Source organism: Microtus ochrogaster, unplaced genomic scaffold (assembly GCF_000317375.1).
Source record: "Microtus ochrogaster isolate Prairie Vole_2 unplaced genomic scaffold, MicOch1.0 UNK1, whole genome shotgun sequence".
NCBI classification, from domain to species: Eukaryota; Metazoa; Chordata; class Mammalia; order Rodentia; family Cricetidae; genus Microtus; species Microtus ochrogaster.
This window is the reverse complement of record NW_004949099.1, coordinates 299,345-322,135: the sequence shown is the minus strand read 5'-3', so window position 1 is coordinate 322,135 and position 22,791 is coordinate 299,345. Positions and strand designations below refer to the sequence as shown.

The following is a 22,791-nucleotide window of genomic DNA, read 5'->3' as shown; positions in this document are numbered from 1 at the left end:
GAGTGCTGGGATTAAAGGCGTGTGCCACTACCGCCCGGCTTAATATAAAATATTTTTATTTTATGTGTATGAGTGTTTTGCCTGCTTGTATTTCTGGGCGCCACGTATGGGCTTGGTGCCTGTGGAGATCTGAAGAGGGCCTTGGATCCCCTGAAACTGGAGTTAGGGATGGTTGAACTGCTATGTGGATGCTGGGAACTGAACTCCGACCCTCTGTAAGAGTGGTCAGTACTCTTTTTCGCTGAGCCCTCTCTCTAACCCCGAGAAACCTTTTAAAAAGGCAAAGCAGCAAGAAGCGAATAGAGACTTAAGTTCTTGTATGTGGATGATCGCAGTCCACCCCCAGCAAAACCCAGAAATTCAAACATATTCTGCTGAGACCACAGAAGTCTAAGCTGTAATGAGAAAACCAGATGCCAGAAATCTGACCCCAAACTCAACGTTACTTGAAAGGTAAGAACCCGAGAAGTTTGCGTGAAGACTGAGGAAAGCCTCCAAACCATAAATCCCCAAAGGCCTCAGTGCTACTCACACGCAGCTGCTCTCAGCCTCCATCAGGGTCTCCAGCACACAGGCCCCCATGCCCGTCCACTCTGGCATCCCATGGAGACCCCAGTCCTTCCCAGCAGCCGTTATTGCCCCAGCACTTCGAGTTTTTCTTTAAAATTATTATTATCATATTATTGTTTTTGTGTGTGCAGGGTGCACATGTGTTGTGGTGGCACGCGTGCGGAGGGCAGAAGCCACTCGGGGGAGTCTGGTCTCTCCTCCTGCCATGTCGGTCCTTGGGGACTGAATTTAGGTTGCTAGCCTTGGCTGCAGCACTTACACCTGCTGAGCCATCTTGTGAGCCCCCAGCTAGGTCAGCATAAAGCCTCACAATGCTTATTTCCTTAGGGTAAATTCTTACAGGTGAGCCAGTGGGTAAGAAAGGCTTCCCTTCGAGCCTGTGATGAACGCTGCCAACCTGCTATCTATCATAAGTTGTCAGAGCTTAGCACCCACAATGCCTCTCTCCAACTCTATCCACTGTGTGCACCAACACTACTTCACAAAGATTTACGTATCTCTGGCGGCTTCAAGCCTGGACATCTGTTGTATGCTTCTTGGCCTGGGGAGTTGTTCTTTTATATCGTGCCCATTCAGATAGTCTGATCATCCTCTTAGGGGGATGGCAAGACTTTCCCATTGCTTTGAGCGAGTATTTCATATTTTAAAGTATGGAATCCTTTTAGGGGTCAAGTATCGACAGATAGTTACTATGGATTCTTTCTGTAGTGGCTTCTTCAATGGTGTTCAGAAAACTATAATTTTCATGCTTATGTTCTTCAATCTTCTATTACTCTTTTTGTCACATAAATATTTTCTTTCCCTCTGGCCCTGGGGATTAAACTCAAGGGCTCACAAATGTTAGGCAAAGGTCCTACTTCCCAATCCCTAATATATACTGTATATAATATATAACAAATAAACATATAATATATAATGTATATAATATTTAACAAACATAATACAATAAAATAAATGTAAGAAAAACATCTTTGCAATAGGTTCTCACATGATCCAGGCTGGTATCAAATTTACAATCTGGTACAGGATGACCTTGAACTTCCACCTCCCAAGTGCAGAGGTCACAGCCGTATGAGGGTGAGTTGGGGAAGGGTGAGTTGGGGGAGGGTGAGTTGGAGGAGGGTGAGCTGGAGGAGGGTGAGCTTGGGGAGGGTGAGCTGAGGGAGGGTGAGCTGAGGGAGGGTGAATTGGGAGAGGGTGAGTTTCTGCTCCTGGTATGAAGCTCCATTGTGTAACATGAAAAGAGGCCATGAGCTACGGTAAGACTTTAGGCTTGTATTTCCTGAAACTGCTGAGCTGGAGAGATTGCTCAACAGTTGAGAGTGTTTGCTGCTCTTGCGGAGAACCCAAGTTTGGTTCCCAGCACCCATGTGGGGACTCATAACCACCTGTGACTCTGGCCCCAGGGGTCTGATGCCCTTTCCTGGCCTCTGGATACCTGCATTCACACACACGATACGTAACACAACATAGCATACACATGCACGCACACTTCGAAATTTATCATCTTTGAAGATGATAATTCACCATGTTGTGCTGTATACATAAAAATTTAAGAAGGTAAAAACTTCCCAAAATATCCTGGGAAAAACGGCCTTCAAAGATTTGAAATATAGGTTCTGTAGAACACTTGGAAAGAATCTTTAAAAGGTGTTCTTAGGATCTATTTGTGGAATTCCATGGATCTTTCCTTTTAAGGTAAATTTATTTAGCAGAAATTCTGCCTTGATGAGGAAGCACGATGCTATAAAATTATTCTCATTAGCACATTTGCCATCAAGGGAAGACTCAGTTACTCTCTCAAAACCTTCAGGATAAGGAAGAACTTGACAAAATGACACTAAGTTCACCTTTAAGGGTAAGATAAAATATTTTAAAAGACACAATGTTCCTTTAAACGTGGAGAGCTCGAAACCCACCAAATTTTATAATAGACACAATGAAACTGAGGGAATTAAAGCATTTTAGCACTGGCACAAGGAAAGTTACATCAGTAAACCGGCATGGAAAGCCCCAGAAGAGACCTAGTTGCTCCCAATAAGCTGATGTGGGATAAAGTGGGGTTTCATGTCTGTTGGGAAAGAGCTGGTCATGCCCCAGTGACTCTGAAATGGGAGGTAAACGCTGAGAGAGCTCAGCATTTGCCATGGCAGCATCTCCCCTGCCCTATCAACTACAGAGTAGCTGGCGTAGAAGCTCCCTCCAGAGCACAGGCCAGGCAAAGCCAGGGAGCATGAATCTGTAATCCCTGAGTTTCTACAGCAAGATGGGAGGCAGAACCAGGAGAATCCCCGAGTCTTGTGGGCCAGCCAGCAGGGCATTTGCAGCATCAATTAGAAAGAGACCCTGTCTCTAACAAGGTTAAGGAAAGGACTGACCACCAAGGTTGTCCTCTTACCTCCACATGTGACTGTAACACACACACACACATGCACGCGCACACACACACACACACACACACACACACACACACACGCACTCTGGAGATCTGAGCTCAGGTCCTCATGGTCACACGGTAAGCACATTACTCATTGAGCCATTTCCTCTGCTCTCCATATCTTTAACAGACTTTTTGGGGTTAATGGTGTTTTCCTGGTGTGTGATTGTTTAATTTGTGAAAATGGTAATTGAACTCCTTTCCAGCCAGGGTAAAGTGAGCATGGACCCGGCCGGCTGGCTATCACCCTGGTCTCAGCACTTCTGCGAGCTCCCTGAACCACAATGTGGACACTGAGGTGCTGGGCAGACCCTCATCACTGCTGTCTGGTACCTGCTTGTGCCGTCTGATCACAGCTGGCACGCTTTGATTGTTGTGTAAAAACCAGACTAAAAGTTTTACAATGTGTCTGACCTTTTGATTCTGGAAAACGATTAGCTGTCTATAAAGTCCATGCTGGAGAACTGTACAGTTAGATCACAAAACTCTCAAAATCACAAAAATTACCACAATGGTCCAAGTAAGTTTACAGTTTTATATTGGGTGGTGCTCCTAGCTGCTCTTGTCTACGTGGAGAAACGTGGAGCGCAGGCCCAGTGGTGAACATGTGTACATTACTTCTCCAGCGGGAATTGCTGTGATCCTGTTCAAGCAAACCTCTAGAGCTCCCTCCAAAATAAACTCCTGCTGGAACCTTCCTTGTTACTTCTGAGTTCTTCTGCAGAAAACAGTGAGAAAGGACCCATCTCAGAGGCAGCAGATAGAAAGCTGTGTGCTACGGGAGCCCCTTCAACTGCTCTTCAAGGAAAGCCCACCAAAATACTCCCTACCCACAGACCTATCAAGACAGCATCATACCCTATCTATCACAGACCTGCGCATGCTAGGCCTGAGGGCAAATCTCCACACACTCAGAGAACATGGGGGTGTGACTGCACACATGGTCGTCGATCCTGTTTGCAATAAAGTGAGCCACAGAGATCTGACCCAAAGCTCCCTGCAAAGCTCCAGAAAAGCCTTAAGACGCCTGTCACTCAGGAGGAACGGTGCCTGGGACCATGGCACCCAGAAATAGGGCCCCACTGCCTCCTGCCTTCCAGAGGCCGATCCCCTCGGGTGTGCCCACTCCAGTCCTGACCAACCGAGCAAGGGAGGTCCAGGTAAGAGGGCCGGGTGACAGAGTCACCAGCTTTCAGGAAGGACACGGATTCCTCTGCAGTTTGAGTCGTCAGCATGGCCATTAGCAGTCGCCAGGAAGGCAGTGCCAGCTGTCCAGGCTGAGCAACTCCTTCCACCATATTTGTTCATAGCGAGTGCACAAAGTCCTTCATAAATGCTGTTGCATTTACTCACAGTGAGCGTAATTATTAGGCACAAGAAGAAAAATAATTAAAACCAGCTTATTTTAGTATTAATGATTAGCTCTGCCAATGCTTTTTTTTTTTTTAAATAATCAAAACTGGTTTTAGGGGCCATTTCCAGTTTACAGGACAGTTGCATTCCTGGAACCTGTGGGTGGCTTAGTTTGAGCCACACAGGAAGCAGAATGTCACAGAGAGGGTGTGAGGATATGGTTGGTCACTGCTTCTGGGAACCGGCGTTCCCCACCACATACTACGCTGGAAGAGATGGCAGGGCGGAGCCTATTGCTGGGGTCAGTGCACTAGGCACAGAGTTCTGATATCACATGCTAGTCTTTGTAAACTTGATGCAAATTAGGGTCACTCAGGAAGAGACAGCCTCTAGAGGACTTGCCGCCACCAGACTGGACCAGGGCATGTCTGCGAGGCACTTTCCCGGTTAATCATTGACATGAGAAGGCCTGATTTACTGTGGTTAATGCCATCCTGAGCAGGTTCTGGGTTGTACAAAAAAGGCAGCCTGGGCAAATCACAGGGAACACACCACTGAGCATCTTCTGCCATGGTTCCTGCCCTGACTTCCTCCAAGGATGGACTGTGATGGAGACTCAGAAGCCATCTTCCTGGCTGTGTTTTGAACGGAAACAAACCCCATAAGCTCATATATTTGAGTGCTTGGTCCCTAGTTGATGAAGTATTTGGGGAAGATTAGGAGGTGCGGCCTTGTTGGAGGTGTGTGTCTGTCTCATCTCTCTCTGCCAGCTACTGCTTCAGCACCAGGAAGTTCTGTTTCCCGCCATGAGGACCATGAACTAACCCTCTAAAACTATAAGCAAGTCCTCATTTGATGCTTTCTTTTTACAGAGTTGCCTTGGTCATGGTGTCTCTTCACAGCAATAGATCAGTAACCAGGACACCCACCCAAGGTACTTTTGGTCATGGTGTTTATTGTAGCAGCAAATAGCAAACTAGAACACTCTATAGCATTCTAGTTTCTGTGCAGACAGAATCTCCAGAAAGATGTCATGGGGTTCCCCAGTAGTGTGTGGCTGTCATATGGGACTGTCTGGAACCTTTCAGCAATGTCTCCTATTTAGGAAGACTCACACGTATGACCTGGGCAATGAGGGGTGGGGTGGGTAAGGGGAGACACTCTTACTTAAAAAGAAAGCATTGACTGAGCTATATTCTTCTTCTTCTTCGAGACAGAACAAACTGAGCTATTTTCTTGTTTTTCTTTGAGTTCTCTGTGACTTCGACGGGCTTGGAACTTGCTATGTAGACCAGGATGGCTCAGATCCTCAGGCCTGCTTCTGCCTCTTGAGTGCTGGGATTAAAGCCTGGCCTGAGCCAGATTCTAAATAATGCCCATCTTTGAAAAAGGAAAAGGGAGCGGCTTGGGGGTGGGGCTGTAATTCCCTAGCTCAGCAGTAGAGAGCTTGGCTGCAGTGCCCAAGGCCTGGGATTTGGTCCCCAGCACTATACAGCCACACACACACACACACACACACACACAGCCACACACACACACACACACACAAATGACTCTATCTTAAAACACAGCGATTGTCAAGGCTCACCCACTTTGCACAAGTGTCCTGACACGACTGTCACACTCACAGGAAGAGACCCCCACAGGACCTGTGCTGGTCTAGGCTGAACGGCAGACAGACAGACAGACAGGGGAAGACATACGGGTTCTGGGGATGGTCACTCATTAAAGCTGTACCACTTAGGCCTTTAAAAAGTTGTTTACGAGGCAGGCCTGCAGGCTCCAGGTTCTATGCACAGCGCTGTCAAACGTGAGTGATTTCCCTACTCAGACATCTTTTCGACGAGTCAGCGGGAGACGATGAGGAGGTTTGATTTTCTATCCTGCTGACCTAGAAACTTCCTGGACTGTGGCCACCCGAGGTGACCAGCAGACAGAGACATTGCACACATTAAAGCAGAGCCAAGAGAACACTGCTTTTATCCCTGACAACTGACTGTGCCATCTCCAGGGTTACCAGTGTTTACAGGTCCCCTGACAGTGTCTCATCAGGACCTGCAAGAATCTGCCAAGGAGCACTTGTGTTATGATGAAAAATTTTAATTTTTATTATATTTTTAGATGCATTTATTATGTGTGTGTGTGTTTGTGTGTTCAAGCAGAGGTAGGGTACTCAGAACCCTGTATTCCATTATCCTCTGGGTTTGAATTCCACATCTCCCACTTTCCAGTGACCTTGGGAAGGGCTTTATAACTTTCTGTGCCTCAGTTTTACCAAGTGTAAGATGCGGCTGCTAAAATTACCTCCTTTGAGTTACAGAAATTAAATGGTCTAGACAGACCAGTACCCAGCTCGTAGCAAATACGGTCTGTCAGTTCACATTGGGACTATATGAGTTTAACACAAACAAGAAACACAAGTTCATTGTGACATGTTGAACTCTCATGGTAGCTTGGGCAATTATGTATATTGATTCAATGAGATGTAATTAATAAAGACCAAGTTACTATCTGTAGGGTTCATGCTTTTGATATTAAAATTAGATTTTTGCTGAGGGAGGAGGATTACTACAAATTCAAAGTCAGCCTAGGCTACATATGGGTTTCAGGCCATTCTGAGCTACAGAGTGAAACCCTGTTGAGAAAGAAAAAGAGAAAGAGAAAGAAAAAGAGAAAGAGAAAGAGAAAGAGAGAGGGAGGGAGAGAGAGAGAGAGAGAGAGAGGGAGAGAGAGAGAATGAAGTACTGACCCAGGGTTGAGACAGAAACTGCCCACAGTGGCCCCTATGGTCAGGCCTCAGAATTCTGCCTTCTCTGGCTGGCTTTTATTTAACTGGGTGTTGGTTGCAAAGTGTGCTGAAAACTGACTTTAATAGAAGATACCGGACTTTTATAGAGGCATGTCATAGCCTGTTACAGTATCGGGAAGATTCGTTTGTGGCAGATTTCGGAGTGACATGTGACACCTTCCCTTTCTGAGACCTCAAACGTCTTCCTAGATCTACGGGGCAAGGTGTGGAGGGATTCTTGCCACAACCCAAGCCCCTCGGGTAGAGATGAGAGAAAGGGCTGCTATGAGCAGCTAGGTGACAAAGGGGAAGGAAAAGATGTCCCTTCTGGCTAGGGTTGCAAGGATCCTGTCCAGGGCCTCCGCTCTGCTCCATCTCACCCCCTTTCTCCTAGGCTCACGAATTCAAGAAACACTTTAGCCAAAGGAACTGGTCACAAAAGGGTCAGACACAAGAAACATCTGGGAGCTGGGCTATGACTTTCAAGAGAAGACCCTAGATTCAGTATGAATCTATGAACTGCACCTTCCGAGGCTCCACAGCTTAGAAGTGGGGACTCCAGCTTGAGACCCCAGGAAACAAAGCTACCATCCTGCCTCCAAACCACTGTGTACTTCCCACCATCCCCAAGAGGCCGACGGAGAGAGGGGACTTTGAGGTGACAGCTCTAGTTCACTTCAGACTCAGACCTGCCTCATTCCAGAATTCAGCTGAAGAGAAGCAAGGGCTCCAGGGATGGGGCACTGTCACTCAAAGGTGGGACCATCTTAGCTTTTAAGAGCAAGCGCTGCTCAGCCCCACCAAGCTCTAGCAAAATGTGACTGAAGCCCAAGAACCCAGATGCACAGGCCCCGTGCTGTGGTAACTCAGTGAGACGTCTGTCAAAGCACTGAAGGGGCAGATCCACAGCCTCAGCGCTCAACGACAAGGGACAAAATAGCCTCATAAAGACGGTCTTGCTTCATAGGACCTGCTTCTCCAGCAACGACACAAAGCATGGAGAACAGCAGTAGGTGGCAAGGGACGATGTGGGAGGAACCCTTCCAGTGCACACACAGAGCAAAAGCCTCATCCTTACAGCCCAGGAGAACTCCACCAAGGAAGGAGCTGGCACAGGGAAGCCACGCCACCCTCAGCTTCTCCCGGTTGTCCTCAGTCTGTCTTCATGGATGAGAGATGTCCCTAGGGTTGGGGACGTCTTCCACTTTTCTGTTAAAAGGGAGAAGTTTCCAGTGTATGACTTCTCCCCTAGCAATGAGGTGACCTCCAGGTGGACGGCACACACAGGAAAGAGAAGTTGAAAATGCGTTTTAATGGACCACGCTGCCAACCGCTTGAGCTTGAATGTACCCCAATCTCTTGCCTTCATTAGCCTGGCGCTAGGAAAGTCATCTAGGACAGAGCCCACCTGATAACACTGCGCCGAGGACCTGGGGGTGCGTGAAATGGCTCAGCTGCTAAGGAGCTTGCCGGGCAAGCCTGAGGACTGGAGTTTGTGCCCTGGGTCCTGTGCGGACGTAATCATTAAGAACAAATTCTACAAAGTTGTCCTTGAACATCTACTTGATAAGCCAGATTCTTAAGAAGTGCTAAGTGTCCTGCGCGACTCAATCACCGCTACTGAGCACAAGACGTTGTAAAGCAAAAAATTCAAGCTGAGGCGTCAGGACCTAGGAACGCCCACATTTGGGTTCTAAAAGAGGACTGTGATGTGAGATCCACAGGGCCATGAAGGTGAACTGGTGAGGAGCCACTCAGCTGGATGCCAAGGCCACCGGGAGGGCTGTATGGGACTGGGACCTGGGGGTAGGTAGGGTTCAGGGCACAGGGCAGAGGCTCTTGACCAATGCTAGTGGGGGGTGTGCTTGGAGACAGCACAGCTGGACCAGGCTCTGTGATCACCGAAGCTGCTAGACACCCAGGATGAAGGAAGTGACAAGCTCATCAACTGGACATGATCGCTATAAACTTGCTCACCCTTGACTTTGGCTTCTGGGCCTATCATTTGTAAATCGGAGGTAGATCTTTCAATTTCATTTTTTTTTCTACGTGAACATCATGCTTATCTTCCGTTTTCATTGTACATTTCATTGCTTCATCAGAAGAATTTTTAAAAGCATATTTGTAACCCTGGAATTTGGGAGGTGGAGGCAGGAAAACCAGAAGGTCAAGGTCATCCTCAACTATATAAGTGAGTTCGAGGCTAGCCTGGGATACACAAGACTTCGCCTAATTTCTTTTTGTGACAGGGTTTCTTTTGTAGCCCAGGCTGACCTCAAAGTCCTGCCTCAGCTTCCCGAGTGCTGGAATCACAGGCATGACTCACCATGCCTGGCTCATTAACACAATTAAAAATTTAAAGAAGAATGTGTACAGGTGTTTTGCGGGCATGTATGTGCACCGCAAGCATGCAGTACCCTCAGAGGTGAGAGAAGGGTAAACCTCGGACTAAAGTTACTGGGGTTTGTGAGCTGCCACATGGGTACTAGAACTGAACTCAGATTCTCTGAAGAGCAGTGCTCTCGACCAGAATCATCTCTCCATCCCCCTCGCCTGGACAGCTTTGAGGGACCACCTAAAATCCCTCTGCCTACCTGTTCTGGAACTGCTTCCCTTTCTGGACATTCAAAGACTCCTTTTGCTCCAGTGAGGAACAACCTAACTTCTCATTGTTTTTATTTAGAAGAGCCACAGTGAGGTTGTAGGGTATGAACAATGTTAAAGTTATTACTTACGGGCTAACACTGAGCTGCTCTCAAGGCACAGCCTAGGCTACATAGGAAGACACTTCACAATCTGCCAATATCATAAAGGTCACATTGGCTTGAACACATATTGGCAATTGATGCTGCCATCCTGTAACATATACAGGAGATGTCCCAAACTCTACTATCATTCTCGAAAATGTGTCAGCTCAGCAGTAATCCATGATGTCTGTCTCCAGTGGAGCAGAAGGTCTTGAAGAAAGAAAGGGCTTACTCAGTCATGGACTTCCAGATCACAAGCCATCATTGGGGGAAGTCAGGGCAGGAAGGCAAACAGGAACAGGAAGCTGAGGCCATAGAGGAACCCTGCTTGCTGACTGGCTCAGAGTCACGCTTAGCTAAGCCTTCTTATATACCCCAGGACCACTGGCCTAGGTACGGTGCTGTCTGCAGCAGTCTGGGCCCTCCTACGTCAATTAACAGTCAAACCAAGCCCTCACAAACATGCCCACAGACCAGCCTAATAAAGACAATTGCCCATTGAAGTTAGTTTCAGGCAATTCTAGTCTGTGTCCAATTGACATCAGGGCCTGGAAGGCAGCAAATTGCTCAGCAAACATATGTTTTGTATAATAGTTCCCAGAGCGTTTTGGACCTGGGATGCCAGGCTCCTCTCTTCCAGGTCTAACTAGGAAATCTGCCTTCTGGTCCTTTCATCCTTTCCTGCTTCTAAAGCTCCAAAGTATCAAGGCAATCAGGTTCTTCTTCACACTTCACTAAGGCAGACACAGGAGGACTGGCCTTAGGGTGTTCTTCATGTAAGACAGAGTAATGGCCCAGTCCATGTGTGACCTCTGGATCTCTGCATGTGTCTTGGTATCTGTGTTCCTTGGGCCAAGTGGGTACCCAGTATTTTCCCAACAGAACTCTGGGGCCAACTCTTCTAAGTAGCCATGTTTTGCACAGGAGGACGGAGGGAAGGTGATGTTTTTGTAGGACCTGGGCTCTATTTTTGGCAGGACTGCTGCGTGAGAGAGAGAGAGACAGACATGCTCTCCTTGGCTGTGTCACGGCCACTACTGGGAAGAGATGCCAATCAGAGGGAAGCCAGGTGGGCACCTAGTTTAGCAATGTGTAACTGACTGCAATGGGTGATAACTATTCCCGTGGGAACCTAGGTTAAGAACATGGAGTCTCCGGAGTTTACAAGTGTGGCTTTCTTCAGAGAAGTCTATCATGGCGTGTCCCGGCTTTGTCTGTGTTTGGGATGCCACAATCACCATCAGCCAGGCATGAAGGCACATCCCTACAATCCCAGCTCTGGGGAGGTGGAGGCGGAAGGATCAAGAGTTCAAGACCACTCTCAAATACACAGCAAATCAAAGGTCAAGGCCAATTGTCTCTAAAAACCAGACCAGACCAGACCAATCATCATCTCGACCTGGCTGATCAGATGCCCTTCTCTGGTAGGACATACACTTAGTTCTCTTCAGGGCTGCATACAACGCCTGGTCTACAGAATATTCTCAACAGTGTGTGGGAAATAAATGTTGAACACTAAAAACAACAACATAGTAAGGCTTCTGCAGCCCCAGATTCTAAAATTCTATGCATCTTATCGCTTGCTTTGCTTCCTCCAAAGATGATGGCTGTCCTTCCCAGCTCTACTAAAACACGCCCTTAGCACACCCAGTGCCAAGCATTCCCCTTCGTCTCCTGGCACCACTGGATCAAGGCCCTCAGCCAGCACCAGCTCAGGTAGGCGGCTTCCATAGTTGACAGCCTATTTCTGTTCTTACCAGCTAGATTATATGTTTACCACTGGCCATTGTGTTTGTGCTCCAACCTGTTCATGTCAGTTGTACTCATTATTGTATTTGCGTAAGTTAATTATATATTATGGAAATTAATGAAATATCTGCACGGAAGGAGAGCTACTGTTCTTGTAGGTACGGGGTTTTGGAAAGGCCTGATGAAGGTGAGCATGTCATAAGTGATCTGCTGTCCTGCTCCCACGTGGGGCAAGTGGGAGGCGGAGACAGGAGAATCCTTGAAAGCACACAGGCCTCTTAGCCTGGCACACAGCAGGAAAAAAAGCAAAGAGACCCTGTCTCAGACAAGGATTGACACCCGAGTCCTTCCCCTGCGTCCTGATGCCTCTAGGGAGTCCATGAATGCCTTTGAAGTGTTATTCATGCCCCTACTAAAGCTATTCTGTGACCTGTGGTTTGAAAGTCACCGATGTGATTCCATTCCTTTATTTTGCTGATAGGAAATCAGGTGCAGGGAGAGTTTAGGGCTCTGTAAGTGTCTCTGAGACAGCGAGTCTGGGGAACAACCCTTCTCCATGGTTTTTTGTTTTTTTGTTTTTGTTTTCTCCCAGAGAAGCCTGTTTGAAAACCAACAGGCATAGCACAATTTCCTTTGCAAAAAGTAACAGGGAGGGCCGAGAGATGGCTCAGCTGGTAAAGTGTTTGCTGTGAAAAAATGGTGACCCGAGTCCCGATCTCAGCATCCTTGCGAAATTCAGGTGTAGAGGCACAAACCTGCGATCCCAGCACTGGGGAGGCAGGGACAGGAAGGGCCCTGGTACTTGTCCACCAGCCAATCTAGCTGTATCCACAAGCTCTCGGCTCAGTGAGAGACTCTCTCAAAAATAAGGTGGATGGCTTAGCAGTTAAGAATGCTTACAGTCTTGTAGAGGACTGGGGTTAAAGTTGGGGTTCAGTGCCCAGTACTCACATGGTGGCTTCATGATCACATGTAACTCCAGATCCAGGGGACTGACACCTCTTCTGCCTTCTGAAAACTCCTATGCCCACCCAGTAAACCCGTGACTGTAAATTGAGAGAAAAATCTAAAAAGGGGCAGGGGGGAAAGGGTGGTAAGCAATTGAGGTTATGTCAGTCAGCCTCCAGTCTCAATGTGTACAAGCACACTCCTGTACAGGCATGTCCGCCACACATAGACACACAAGTCGCAGGTAAAACGAGGAAGTAGATGACATCAAGGCCACACCCTGGGAGGCAGGAAGACTCTCATTCCATCCCGCTGCTCCTCTATGCAAGCACTAGGTAACCACTCACAGGTGTGTGCGGTTTCCTCCCGAACCCGGCACAGCAAACCTCTTGTGTGAGACCCAGGTTTGAAACAGGTGAACCATGTACCTGGCTCGAACACGTGAGCCTTCTAATTTTAGAATGGCTTCAGCTTCACATGTGGGAAAACCGTAGACAATGGAACGGGGAAGCAGTTTGAAGTTCTGAAAAGCTTTTGTTAAAGGTGAGCCGTGAGGAGAGCCCTGGCTGGCTGGCTATGTAAACAAGCAAAGCCTTCAAAGGCTTTCCCCTCTAATCCGACATGCCCTCCTTCTGTCCAGCCCAGCCGGGACTCTCATCTCAACAGACTGGAGTCTACAGTCCCCAGTGATGCCTGACCTGGTCACTATCTCCCCACGTTAGTGGGAATGGTGGCATGCTCTGTGAAGAACTCCATGGTGAAGCATCTGTGTTTATCATATTTGAATAGTCTTCCCGACACTAAATTGAACAAACCGACAAACGCTGAGAGGCCAGGTGTGTGTCCACAGACACTGGCCAAAGGTGAAAGAGGAGGAATCCGAGGCGCAGACAGTCACTCTGGAGAGCGTGCAAGCAGGCAGGAACCCAGAGGGGCCCTCACCACACCTTCTTGGTCATTACAATGAGTCTCACAAGAAAAGAACCAGATGAGCGGCCTGAGAAAGTGTAGCATTGCTGAGGGTGAGGCAAGCAGCTGCCTGATAGCTTTGTGTCTGGGTGCATTCTGTCCCTTTTAAAGGGGGCACTGAAGAGCGAGTGCCTTTTGAATATAGGTGGGAGCTTTTTCTGAGGAGGGTGTAGCCCGTGTTCTAGGATGTGAATGCCGACGCCCTCATCTGCCTCCAGACGATGTTTTATAAACAGACAACCGATGAGGATAAAAGTTTATGCTCCACATTTCAGAACATTGATTTCACTCCTGTGGCAGTTTATGGTCTAGGTGACACACTGAGCAGCCAGTGACACTCCCAAGAAGGCCACAAACTGTGTTGTCACCCGTTGTGTGGGCTCCTGGAGGGCCAGGCAGAGATCTTCGATTCTTTGTAGGATTTTAACAACCAGACGGTTAGAATCTGAAGGTACAAGAGCATCCTTGAGATGCAGCATCCTAAGAGAATCAAATGCAGCTGTCCCTCTGTACCCAGGAAGGACCAGTCCGTACTGAAACCACAGATGCTCAAGTCCTTCCAGGAAATAGTGTAGGGTGTACACTGAAACTACATTCATGTTCCCACACATTTTTTAGATTTGTTTTTTTCTGTGCGCACGTGTATGTACGTGTGTGTGTGTGTGTGTGTGTGTGTGTGTGTGTGTGTGTGCAGGTCCAAAGTTGACATCAGGTGTCTTCCTGGACTGTTCTTCACTGTATTTATTGGGGCAGGGTCTCTCACTGTTTCAGCTAGTCTAGCTAGCTTGCCCCAGGAATCACCTGTCTTCCCCTACTAAGTGCTGAGGTTACAGGGAACCACCATTTTATATGTGGGTTCTGAGGATTTGAACTCTGATCTTCACAGTTCCATCAAGCCATTTCCCTAGCCCCTCCTGTGCATGTAAAATTACCTCTGCATTACTATAATATGCAAAATAATGTATAAATAGCAGCCATATTGTTGCTGTTTTTGTAAACACCTTGGGGAAGCAAGTCTATACATATTCAGTATTTTGCCATTTTTCCAGGTATTTTGAGCCATTTATCCTTTGGCTTTTAAGATGCATAACTTTGGGGGAATATCATTTTAATATTATTTTATATTATTTTTATATTGTTGTTTATGCTGTGGAACATTTGTTTAATGATGTAAAGATGTATTGCTTTTGTTTATGCTGCATTTGTTTAACTCTGTGAAGCTGTGATTCTTTGCCTGTCTAAAACACCTGATGGTCTAATAAAGAGCTGAACAGCCAAGAGCACGGCAGGAGCAAGGATGGGTGGGGCTGGCAGTCAGAGAGAATGAATAGACAGAGAAACAACGAGGAGGAGAAGGAGCTAAAGAACAAGGAGAGGGGTACACTAGGGGCCAGGCCAGCCGTAGAGTAAGAGTGAAAGCAAGACACACAGAAGGAAGAAAAGGCAAAAGCCCAGAGGCAAAAGGTAGTCAAGATAATTTAAGAAAAGCTGGCAAGAAACAAGTCAAGTTAAGGTCAGTCATTCCTAAGAATAGGCCCCGTGTGTGATTTATTTGGGAGCTGATTGGTGGGCCCCTTAAAAAGCCCAAAGAATAAAACATTGAACAACACAGAACCTGTGGATATGGAGGGTGAATCTGCTAGGCAATCACAGTGCCACTTCTCCACCCAGCTCAGGGCCGGCCTTATGACGTGATCACTGACTGCAATGCTCCCTAGAGCCTGAAGGCATCCTCAGGAGCCCTTCAAGGCCTTTCCGCGTCCACCAGGACAGCCATGTGGAGATTCTCTGGCCATCACTCAGCCTGGTCCCAAAGATGTGAAACTAATCTAAGCAAACACTTGAGGACTAACCTGCTCAGGAATCTGGAAAGTCTAAAACCAAGTGGGCCCCACACAGGATCCTGGCCTCCTCTCCAAGGCCCCATATTCTCCACTGTTCCACCCAAAGTAAATGCCAGTGAAGCCTTTACTGATGAAACTCAGTTTCCCACACCTCTGCCACCATCTATCCTTCATAATTGGTGATCTAAGAGAAAGTAACAAAATGAGATCTTACCAAGAAAGCCAAGGGCAACTGCTCTAATGGCATGGATGCTTCCGCCAAAGAAGAAGAAGAAAAGAAAAAGGACAAACCCTGTGTTCTGCTGAACTGGGGTCCCACCCTTGATGGCACTTGGAGCTTGCAATTTTCTCTCTCCACAATTCTCTGTAATACTGGGGCTTCGCCCTGGGTCTGCCAGAGGCCCTTGTGGCATGCTTGTCCCTCAGGGATGTATTAAACCAAATGTAGGTCCATTGGCTTCTGGTCCCGACCAACAAAGTGGAGAGCTGGGCCCATTTGCTACCATCCTGAAATTCCTCATCCTAACACCTAACAGATGCTTGTGGAATTCAGTATACGAGCCCACTAATACCCAGGGAGGAAAACTTAGATATTGAAGTCACTTAGCATATAAATAAATAAAATTTCTAAAACAGAGTTCACCTGAAAAAAATATACCTGAATCGTGTAACATAAGAAAGCACCAACATAATCACTAAAGAAAAAAAATACACATATCAGGCAATATAAGAAAACACCAAAATAATCCCAAATTAACACTGAGGGCTGGGGAGACGCTCAGCCAATGAGTGCCTACGTCTAAGCATGAGGATCTGAGTTCAATCCCTGGAACCCATGCTAAAAAGAAGGAGGCTGCTGAGTGCTTTTAATCCAGTGCTCAGGGGCAGAGGCAGGAGGACCACTGGGGCTCTCTGGCCAGCCAGTCTAGCCTAACTGGGATGCTCCTAACCACTGAGAGACCCTATCTCAGAAAAGACGGATGATGTTTCAAAGGATGAGGTCCAATGCTGCCGTCTGGTCTCCACGAGTATATGAACAAATGCACGCCTATGCACACATGTACCTGAACGTGCACAGGCGCACACCTATGCACACATGTACCTGAATGTGCACAGGCACATTTGAGCCACCCCCAGCACAGAATTTCAGCCCTGGGGATGGCGGAAAGGGGTGGGACAAACCAAGCAGTCCTATAGATGAGGTCACCGCAAAGAAGAGAAAGGCAGGCAGCCCTACTCAGTCACCCAACCTCGGCTTTTGCAGAGGTGACAGCGACATAGTCACCGCTGTTTGAAATTGACTCCTGGCCTCTTCTCCCGAGTCCCAGGACCCAGGCTCTAGACTGTGTAAAACTAAAGAGAGCCAGTCCCACATCTAATCATTCAGCCAACCGAGAGCAGCCAGCGGTCAGATAGGTAGCGGCCTCCCTTGTCCCCAGAGGGGATGTTGTTTGGGGCCTTCTGTACAATGCAGTGTGGCCTCTGTTCTGGCCTGCCATCCTGAGTCTCCATGGGTGTTCAGCCATTATAGAGTTCAGGCAGCATAGCAGGGGGTGCACTTGCTTTGGGGGCCTCTGTTTGAGAAGGGTTGGGCACATTCCCTCAGAAGGAAAGCCAGAAGGGAAAGTGGGAACTGGGGCATCAGATGGGGGCTAGTCTGTCATTCTCTGGATGAATGATCAGGTCTGCCAAGGGCCTACAGCACCTCGAAGAGGCTCAGCAGGAGCCGCTCCAGGGCTCAGAGGGAGCAGACTCATGTCACCAGACTCTCTTTGTCTGTGTGAATAGACTTGAAGGGGTACCACAGTCAAGAGCATCCTTCCCACTGACAGCCACCATCCCAACCTGTCTCAACCGCGTGGCTCAGTAGCTGGCGGGGCTGACCCAGCCCTGAAGCCTGCATGCTTCAGGTGCACAGTTTGCTTGAGAAGAGTGCGAGGCAGGGCCACACGCCAGCATCTTAGCCTCATGGAACGGCCTGGAGGCACTTCCTGCCTGGCCTCACGTCCAAGTTCCCTCAAGGCCAGGCTGTAAATGTTGCTATGGCATCTGGTACTTGCCAGATGGCTTAGTGGGTAAATGCCTGTCACACAAACAAGAGTACAATGCACACTCCTGTGTCCCAACACACAGGAAAAGCAAGAATCAAAATCACGAAGACAACCATTACAGTGTACAAACAGAAGCGACTAGCTAGGAGCCCGTGAAACAGAAGGGGCTTCCCTTGGACATTGAGATGGTGAGGGCTTTGTCTCCCAACTCTCAGAAGTACTGACAGAGAGGGTGGGAGATAGGCGGGCGGTTGTGGGGAGAATAAATAAGCAACGATCATTGGGCAGGAATGGACAGGAGCTTCGGAAACCCAATCATCACATGGTTGGTAAAGTATGGACAGCTTCAAGCTCTAGGGGCCTGCATGCCCATTTCACCTGCCACACTGGCTGTCTAGCAGGTGAAGGGTTCTGTGAATGGGCTGCCCCTGAGGGGATTGCACAGCGCCCTTGGGCCATGGTGAACCTTCTAGTAGGCTCCCCTCTTCCTGCCCGGAGGAGATGCAGAAGGTTCAAGGACAGGTGAGTGCCCCAGGGAGAGGGTTCTCCAGAAGTGAGGCAGGATCCACACCCCATGCACACCCAGGGAGGATGGACTCACCGCTCAAGGGGTATGTGCTGTTCTCCAGAGCCTGGCACACAGCTAACACGAAACCTGTGGGGGAAGCAGAGAGGGCAGGTAAGTGTCACCTCAGAAAAGAACTTCCTTGGGGATCAGGCAAAGACTTCAGAATTTTACTAAGGGGCCGACAAGTGTGTCTGGCTACCTTCTTTGAGGGGCTCAGTGCAAAATGGAAGCAGGGCCCCTTGTGCCAAGACCAGGGGAAATACGTTCACTGTTGGAGGTGCATAGGGGGCTAGCAATAGTGTTCTCCTCTGGCTGCAGTTTCTCGCCACTTGCTGCAGAGTTTTCTGTCTGCTGGGTGTGAGGGTACTCACAGATTGGGTACAGCCCCCCATATTCACACAGGGGCAGATAGGCTTCCCTCTAAGCAGTAACTGAAGCAATGCACTGAGGCATGGCTGGGGTCTAGTAAGGAACTCTGCTTCCCCAGGACCGGCTGCCCCCAGCCAAGGAGGATGGTGACCCCAAGAGCATTGCACCACCGCAGTCGGGATGTGTGAGGAGCCTGGCAGAGGACAGTGGGGAGAACCGTCACTGCACTCTTCCTTGATATGTCACGGGTACGTTCAGGTATGTCAAGGCCTCAATAGGTGCTGAGCATGGGAGGGCCACTGACCCATGAACGGAAACCCTGTGATGGCAGCACGCAGGACCCTGGGAGCCAAGGCTCTCTTTGACTTCCCTCATGAGACACAGACGCCAAGACTACACAGCAAGGCACACGTGCAAGGCCTCTCTGTGATCCATAAAGCCACCTCTGGCATAGGTGATCCCCATGAGCCCTCATGTTATGGTGGTGGATGTTTCTAGGAACAGAGCAGTGAGTTCTCGTAAAGAAGGAAGCTCTTGTGAGTTTTGCCATCATCATGAATTAACTTCCCCGATCTGAAAGGCAAAGAGATGGCTCAGGCAGCCCTGCAGAGGAGGCTGGGCCTCGGTCAGACTATTCTAGAAGACTGATTCCCTAAGCCACTGCAGAAATCGAGTTAGGTCTTTTCTGCCCTTCTAACATAGCACAGGACCCACGTGACCTCTGAGGTCCAAGAGTGGGCCCCCGTTTCTCAGAGGAGGTGTTCCCTTTCTACACGTGTTCATAGGATTCCCCAGACACATTTCAAAGGGACATCTGCCACATTCACACCCAGGGTTCCATTCCTGCCAGAGCCAGAAAAAGCTAGGGGTTGTACCCTCAGACTGTGGGACAGTCACGTCCTGATGCTGTGGCCACTGCCACAAACCACTCTGGGCTGAAGTCAGTCAGTGACCCGTAATCAGTCAAGGCTGACACGAGATGCCTGGCATACCTCAGGACAGGGAGCATGACCAGCCTGTCAGCAACTGTCCCCAAACCACTGAGTGATCCTTATGTCTCCTCCCTGTCTGAACCCTGCCTGTCAGGGCGAATAGCACAAGCCCAGCACTGAGTCTGGCCCTGCCAGCCTCTGCAGGAAAGACAGGAGATGGGGTGTGCGCTGGGGCCCGTCCCTCACCTGGCACAGAGCCCCTTCTCCTTCTCACCTGCCAGCTGCCAATTGCCAAACTCATGAAGGCATTTCAGGAAGTAATTAATGGCCACAAAGTACGCGTGTTCCTCTGAGGAACGAACAACACGTTGTTTCTCTTCATGATTCTAGAACGGTGAGAATCCTAGCCACCTTCTGTCCCCCATTTCCCATGATGCAGTGACTTTCCTCTAGCCGCTATGGGCCTGGGCCAGGCAGACGAGGCTCAGCCTCTCTTCTCAGGTACGGTGCCATGGTTCCACAACCTGCGCAGGTTTCTGCAGACATTCTCATCTCATTCTTATTGTGACCCTAGAAGCAAGTTCCTGCCAGTCCTCCTGCCTGTGGGGATGCCCAGGACACAGAGGCTTAAAGATTCAGAAATCTGCCCAAACTTCTGTGCTACATTGAAACTTGAGTCTTCCTACTTGCAATGTTCAGACACTGCTGAGTGAATGCCCTGGCTGGTCACGGCACACCAGCCGGGATGTTTCCACCTGTATGACCCTCCTGGCTTAACCCACAGACTTGGCAGGCCCGCAGAGCCTACAGCCTCATCTCCTGGGATTTTTCTCCTTGCCCTCAGTTTCCCCACAAGCCAGGCCTGAGCTGTTCCATCTGCGTACCCTGAGGAGCCAGAAGCCCCCGTACATATGGCCTGGTGTCTGAAGGCCTTCTAGGAACGTGTGGCCTTGGCAGACACGAGGCTCTGAGAAGCCAAGGGGCCACCACAGAGCTGGCTGTCACCGCCAGAGCTCAGAAAGATACAGTCCAGGCTGAGGCTCAGCAGCAGGCGGGAGCCATAAGTTCCTCTAGGCTGAGTATCAAAGCCACCTGGCACCGGTCCTGGGGATGGGAAGGCTGGCTGAAGGGCCACCCAGCCAGCTCTCCTCCCTCAGGGACAGGAATCCTTTCAAGGCTGTTCTGTCAGGTTCTCATTCTCAGTCTGTCTAACTAGCTCCAGGGTGGGAAACCCCGACTGCAGTCTTCAAAAAGAAAAGGAGGGCAGAGGGTGGTGTTGAGAGAAAAACAACACATAACGGAAGCGTTTCCTTAGGGAAGTCTGGTCTCTGTTCCCAACACAGACCTGGGCCCAGGGCCTGCCCTCACCATGCTTGGAATTCTCTTGTCTGCCACTCAGAAACTTGTGACAGAGACAAGGTGGTCAGCAAGGCTAGCCCATGCTTTGGGAGTTTGCAGAAGTGCAGCTCTCACCCTCAAGCCTAGCCATGATGGAGAAGTGGGAAATGCCATTGAGAGAGGCGGAGCATTCCTGTTCCCCTGGGTCCCAGAGCAGGGGCATCCATGCTTCAGCCCCACTCCTGAGATAGACAGTCTGGACAGGAACCCAAGCTGGGCTTTCTGTCTGAGACAGGACCCTCTGTCTTCAACTGCCATCACTTGGCAATCACCTCTTACGGAAGCATTTGGCTGTAGTGCTCAGGCCTGAGAGGGGCATCTTTTGGCTCCTGGCCGCACCAGTTGAGGTGAGTGTGTCCTGCCCTGGCCTCTGTTGTAGCCCGTGTTTGCTCCTAGCTCCTGTCTCTTGCACTGATTGCTCAGTAAGAACCTAGCAAGAGCTCCACATCTTGTGTTTGGAACTCTGTGCCTTGGTTTAGAGGAAGGACAAGATTGGGCGAAGTTCTGCATGGAGGAAAGATGGGGAGGTGGATCATGGTCACGGCAGGTGTTTTTGGGAACTGGTGCCGTGGGTTCAACAACAGCACAGGGGAGGGGTGGGCAGGAGGGGGCCTAGGGTGGGACAGAGGGATGCATGAGCACTTGGGGGGCACTGCTAGTCTCCCCTTCTTACTCTCTATCTCACTGGAGGTGGAAACCTATGAGGAAAAGATGAGGAGCCAAGGAGGAAGGTGAGTAGCCTCCTCTGGGACCCTGCAGCTTGGCACCAGGTCTGTAGGGCTCCCGGTGGCACAAGAATACCTGTGAATGGGTAACCAGGATCCTAGGCCCTGTTGGCACAGACCCACAAATTCCCCAGTAGAGAAGAACTTCCCTGTCTCCCCTGGGAAGAGGTGTCAGCTTACACTTGGCTCTGCTCCCAGAGGTGCTATGCACAAGCTCCCGAGGACACCAGGCAAAGCTACAGAGGAACCTTGGAGGAACTGGCCAGACAGGACAGGGAGAAGTCTGGGGACAGTGAGGTAAGGTGTTTGGAAAGACAAGAGACCCAGGAATGAGTCACTAGACAGATGGCCCTATGGGACACAAGGCTCTTGCCGCAGCCACCCTACCTCCAGAGTAATCTTTCAGAATCAGGCTGGGCCTTGATATCCGGGAAGAGAATTTGGTGGGGAACTCACTGGCAAAGATCAGTGCTGTGTCAGGCGATGGGTCCTGATGCAGAATGCAACTGGAGTTATGGATGACTTGTGAGCTCCCATGTGGGTCCCAGGGCTGAAAGCCTGATCCTCCGGAAGAGCAACAAGTGCTCTCTCTGTACGGCCTGGTTTTGTGTCAACCTGACACAGGCTGGAGTCGTCAGAGAGGAAGGAACCTCAGTTGAGGAAGTGCCTCCATGAGATCCAGCTGTGAGGCGTTTTCTCAAGTCCTGCTCAATGGGGCGGGGGTGGGGGAAGCCCTGGTGAGTGGGGCCATCTCTAGGCTGGAGGTCCTGGGTTCCATAAGAAAGCAGGCTGAGCAAGCCAGTAGTAAGCAGTTTCCCCTGTGGCCCTGCATCAGCTTCTGCCTCCGGGTTCCTGCCCTGTTTGAGTTCCTGTCCTGACTTTCCTTAGTGGTGAACAGCAATGTGGAAGTGGAAGCTGAATAAACCCATCCATCCCCGCCCCCCCTCAACTTGCTTTTTGGTCCTGGTGTTTTGTCAGAGCAGTAGAAACCCTGACTGAGACACCCTCATCTTTCCAGTCCCTTGTTAGTTTGTATGAACACAGGGCCTTTTCCTGGCCTGGAGCTCCAGTGAGTCCCTTGGAGCCTGACTCCACCTTCCTATGCTAGGATTACAAGCACAGGTCATCAGATCTGGCTTTGTTCTAGGGGTTGAACTCAGGGCCTTATACTTGCAGGGCAACCGTTTTAATGATCAAGCAATCTCCCCAGCCCAATATATATAGATTTTTTTAAATTTTGGAATTTTATTTGGCAATATTTGTATGTAGACTCTGATATATTTTGGAAACAGGATCAAAGTCTAAACAGAAAATTAATTTGTTTTATATACATGATACATACA

At 49.2% G+C, this 22,791-nt stretch overlaps 1 protein-coding gene across 1 annotated transcript in view; it reads right to left on the bottom strand.

Moving 5' to 3' along the window:
* Positions 1-22,791, bottom strand: part of Tgfa (transforming growth factor alpha) — a 90,953-nt gene that overhangs the window by 37,035 nt on the left and 31,127 nt on the right. The window contains exon 2 of the mRNA XM_013352884.2: positions 18,058-18,111. Within this exon, the coding sequence (XP_013208338.2) occupies positions 18,058-18,111 (54 nt within the window). The remainder of the gene's footprint in view (positions 1-18,057; positions 18,112-22,791) is intronic.